General features: G+C 35.1%; 1 protein-coding gene across 1 annotated transcript in view; it reads right to left on the reverse strand.

Moving 5' to 3' along the window:
• The window catches only part of LOC107300694 (U1 small nuclear ribonucleoprotein C), a 7,229-nt gene extending 3,351 nt beyond the window's left edge, over window positions 1-3,878 (reverse strand). Inside the window, exons 1-5 of the mRNA XM_015830001.1 lie at window positions 3,831-3,878; window positions 2,732-2,774; window positions 2,249-2,357; window positions 942-1,031; window positions 572-676 (exon numbers count right to left, since the gene is read on the reverse strand). Of these exons, the coding sequence (XP_015685487.1) occupies window positions 572-676; window positions 942-1,031; window positions 2,249-2,357; window positions 2,732-2,774; window positions 3,831-3,838 (355 nt within the window). The 5' untranslated portion in view covers window positions 3,839-3,878. The remainder of the gene's footprint in view (window positions 1-571; window positions 677-941; window positions 1,032-2,248; window positions 2,358-2,731; window positions 2,775-3,830) is intronic.
• Window positions 3,879-4,995: the final 1,117 nt, after the last annotated feature.

The following is a 4,995-nucleotide window of genomic DNA, read 5'->3' on the forward strand; positions in this document are numbered from 1 at the left end:
CCCTCTGGAACGAACTACCCCCCGAGATCCGGACGATTCCGGACCTCCTACCTTTTCGCCGCGCCCTCAAGACATGGCTTTTTCAACAAGCGGGTCTGGCCTAGGGAGAATTTTTAAATAGGGACAATTTTAATTTAAATTTTAATTAATTATACAGCGAAAAAAAAATATTTGGTTTTTAACAGGTTTTTATGGGGGGGATGATGTTTTATGTGTTTTAATATGCTGTAAGCCGCCCTGAGTCCTATAGGGAGAAGGGCGGCATATAAATCCATGTTAAATTAAATTAAAAAAAATCCTTATTCCTAAACTTTCTAGGTCATACTTCTGCAATGGTACTGGCACAGTCCTCCGTTTTTTTCATGGGAATTTCTTGTGACAACTCACAATATACCACTTCCAAAGATTTTTCCTTGCTATGGCACAGTCCAAATCTTGATCCTTGATAGATGTCACTAGTCATCTTTTAATATGCAGGTTTTCTGTTCCACTAAAAGGATGTAATGTACAGCAACTGGTCCTTTGTCTTCAGACTAGAAAGAAGTAAGCATTTATTCAACCCATAACCTACCAGGTCCAACTGGCATCATTCCTGGAGGAGGTGGTCCCATCATTGGCATCATTGGTGGTCCACCCATATGGGGTGCTGGCATCATACCAGGCCGTGGAGGACCAGCTAAAGTACAGCAAAAAACAAATATGTCAATCAGTCTTGTATGTACCTATATCAATTCAGTGTCTCAGAAATTGTAAAAACATTTTATTTGTGTTAACGTTTATGTACAAATAGCAAGTATCTATTGGATCATAACTTATTAAGAACAGGAGCAATATTTTTTTTAAAATGAATAACTAATATTAAATAAAATAGTATAGTATTCTCTCTTAAGATTTTCATATAATAGATTTACCAGAAATAGAGTAACAATATTCATACATACGGATATTAGGTGGTGGTGGTATCATTGCTCCTCCAGGAGGTGGAGCAGAGAATGGGGTAGGTGGGATTTTGCCTTGCTGAAATGCTGCCGCTGTATTAATGGAGAAAAGGGGAAAGATATAAATAAGAATTAACAGACTTCTGAAAAAATATTTTTCCAATTATAGTACATATATAGTGCAATTCTGTAAAATTTCAAACAATCCACCCTATTAAGGTATATAATTGTCTGAATTTATTTCCAGACAAGTGAAAATATTTAATTGCAAAAGCAAATTCTATCCATTTCATCAATTTTAAGGGATATTTTCAAACTAAAAATAAGAGATTATCACATAATGCACAAATACTTTTTCCATGCTTCCACTTTTTCCACAGTTTGCATGTTGATACAAATTCTATGAGAAGTATTCCCAGCTAAATCTGAAATCCTAAATATATTTACTGGCAAACTGCAATGAACACATTAGAATCAACTTCCATTTAAAATATTCATGAAGAAACTGAAAGCAGTGAGTGAATAAAATAGAGTTGCTTTTGAAAACCTAAAACAATATATCAATGTGTTCAGAAAATTTTAAAGAGAATAATTTTCTAAATATTTTAAAATAAACAAAACCAAATAATCATATCAGTTCAGTACAAAGAATATTGAATCTTTCTTATGAAATACTGACTATATCAAGGGTTTGCTTTTAGGAATTTAGAATATGCATTCAATATTTTTCCACTAAAATAGAGCAGTTATTTCTACATAGCACTGCCTATAAATTTTTAGAATCCCTGTTTCTAATACAGGATGCTGAGGAAGACATGGATTTTCTGGAGACGCTTATCACAAAGTAAAGAAAGCATGTAGAACATTGCTGCTGAAATCCTTTCCAAGCCCTGAATGTTCTGGATTATGTGACCAGTAAGGAGAGGTTCTAATGCAGGAGTTACTACCCAGATCCATTTATCATGGGGATGCAATGACAGTCCATTGGAGTTGGGTAGCTAATAAAAGTTAAATAAATAAATACATTTATTTCTCAGCAGTCCTCAGCTAGATCCAGCCTATTTTTGAAGTTTAGATTTTTTTTGCCAGTTCTCCCCAGCACTTAATTTGGTTCTATTCTTTATAGACCAAATTTATGTCTGCCATACGTTGTCCACCAGTTTATGGATGGTTGTTCTGCTGTCAAACACAATCCTAAACAGCTTTCATTCCAACATTTTATGAGAATAGAACAAAACAGTGTCTGTACTTCATGGTAGAATTTCAGGACTGATAAATACAAAACAATACTTGAAATGAATAAGACTTACTTGTTTTATCTATCAGGCTCTGTGCTTGTTCTTCCATCCATTTTTGATAGTAATCTTTCACATTCTCCTTATGTTTTCTGCCACTGCAATGGGTTTTCCTCACAGACGGCTGGAAGAAAAGAACACCCCATTACTCTCCTGGTACTCATTATACTTTCAAACCCAACATTTATCTCCAATGCATATTTCTGGTCACAAAAATTGCTTCCCAATAAATTCTCATAGCCTTTAAAATTTGCATTTATGTTTTACTAGTTCATTTCTCTTTCAGTGCTTTAATTATAACTGCAATTAAGCAGTTTAAATAGTTCCAGCATGAGTATCTAAACAGATTCAATCTCATCACTTCTTTACAGTTGCCTACAAAAATATTAACCAGTTTTAAACTCAAATTCTTAACTAAGAAATATAATCAGAACTAATAATTAAATGGAAAAAATATTTTAAATTTCTGATCATAACACAATGAAAATTTCTACTTACAGAGTCATGGGTGAGATAAGTATCACAGTAATCACAATAAAACCTGAAAGGCAAAACAAATATTCATAGGAAGTAGGAATAACTGCTACTAGCTTCTTTAACACGTTAGGAAATCTTTAACATATTTTAGTAAGCCAACTACAAATTTTCTTCAAAAATCTTAAATGTTCAGTTGTATTTAATTCAAATATATTAGCATAGCTATATCTATATATAAAGCAGTTCCATCAACTCACTGTAATAATTTCGCTGTCCTAGTGATAAAATTAGGGGGAAAAAGTATGCCTCATGTTTGTACAGATAGTCCTCGACTTATGACAACTGAGCCAAATTTTCGTTAAGTGAGACATTTGTTGAGTTTTGCCCCTTTTTATGCCCTTTTCCCTCTCAATTGTTAAGTAAATTACTGCAGCTGATAAGTTAGTAACCTTGTTGTTAAGTGAATCTGTCTTCTCCATTGATTTTGCTTGTCAGAAGGTAGCAAAAGGGGATCACCATGACCAGGGAACACAGCAACAGTCATAAATATGAACCAGTTACCAAGCATCTGAATTTTGATCGAATGGGGATGCTGCAAAGGTCATAACTGTGAAAGACTGTCATAAGTCACTTTTTCCAGTGCCATTGTAACTTTGAAAGGTCATTAAATGAACTGTTGTAAGTTGAGAACTACCTGTATAAATGACCACACAATAAAATGTATCAGATAGGATCAGCACTTTTAACAGCCAGGATCTAGCAATCTTAGTTAGACCCGACTCCTGATTCTGGAAACATCAATCATACACAACTGACTTCATCAAACAGCCAAAATGGAAAGAGGCGGCTGTTAGTATCTAATGCACTTGGCAGTCAAGGAAATTTATTTTCCTGGAAATGTGTGTCCAAAAAGCGAGAACTGCAAATACTGGAGGAAAACTTCAACTGCAAATACTGGAGGAAAAACTAAAGCGATGTTCAAATAGAAATGAATTTCGCCAAGCAATAAGAGACGCTGCTCGTATTACAGAATCTTCTTCTTCTCTCTCCTTTTTCAGAACACACATTTTCCCACCCACCCGTCCTGCATTTTCATCCTTAGTCTACCCAGTTCACTCACTTCGGCATGTTGACTCCAGGCGATGCGGTTCCGATTCCCACAAACGTTTATAGGAAATGACGTTTTTGTTGTGCGACTTGGCTTAACATACATAAACCGCACTTCCGGTAAGCGTTAAACATTTCTATCGGTAAGACTCTGTTGGCTTGTACAAAGAGTTTCGTCTGTGGCAAAAAGAGCGATTATAACTATCGTTGTACTTAAATGATATATGTGACGTTCGATAGATTGCGGAGGTTTCTGCTTCGTACTCCTTTTTCTTTCTTTCTTCCATAAATGCTTTGAAGTTCGATTTTCTTCGTTCCCAGTTAATAATTGGGGATCGTGTGAGAATTATAGCTCAAATCATTTTGGAGCACAGCTGGTTATAGTTCACAGTTAAGTATAAAGGAATGGGGCGGGGAAGGATTATCGAGGAAAGAACCATAGTTTTTTGAGATTCAGAAGTTGTATCAGATCGGCTGTTAAATCAATCAATTTTCACCCTCTCACTTGGTCATGTAAATATTTTCCTAATTATTGAACCAATAGCTCTTGCTCTTTTTTTTGCCAACCACTATTGTTTAAAAGTTTTTGCTTGTGATAGATTGGTGCAGTATCCTGGTTGTGATTACAGTGTGAGAACATAACTTTGCATATGCAACGGTAAACTGCTGGTTGATGATCTTAACTGCAATCCATATGGTGGGTAAAAGTGTGAAACAGCTGAAATAAGCAGATGCAATCACTGGTGTGCAAAACTGGCAGATAAAAAAGGAACAAAAGCTAAATCAACCAAGTTATATCTCTTTCAGTAATATACTTTAATATTAACACCTGGAAGTCATCCAGAACAGAACAACAAGCCACATCAGTTTCCATGTGAATAAAAGCAGCTGGATTCACCAAAAATATAGAAATAGAATGGATTAAAGTATTAAGATCCAAAAACTTCAAGAACAATTCTAAGCAATATTTCATATTTCAGAAAACTTTGCAGCAGCCAAATGAACTAAATTTAACAGTTTCACAATACTAGGAGAGTACAGCAAACCCTAACCTTTATTACCCACATTACAATTTTTGAAATAATTGGCAAAATACTGACTTTTCAGCCAGCCAATCTCAGGTCTCTTTCTTATGCTTTCCTCCCATTTATGAGTAAAAATTGCTGACATGACTGCAC

The sequence above is a fragment of the Protobothrops mucrosquamatus genome, unplaced genomic scaffold, assembly GCF_001527695.2.
Source record: "Protobothrops mucrosquamatus isolate PMUCROS unplaced genomic scaffold, P.Mucros_1.0 scaffold8024, whole genome shotgun sequence".
NCBI lineage: Eukaryota > Metazoa > Chordata > Lepidosauria > Squamata > Viperidae > Protobothrops > Protobothrops mucrosquamatus.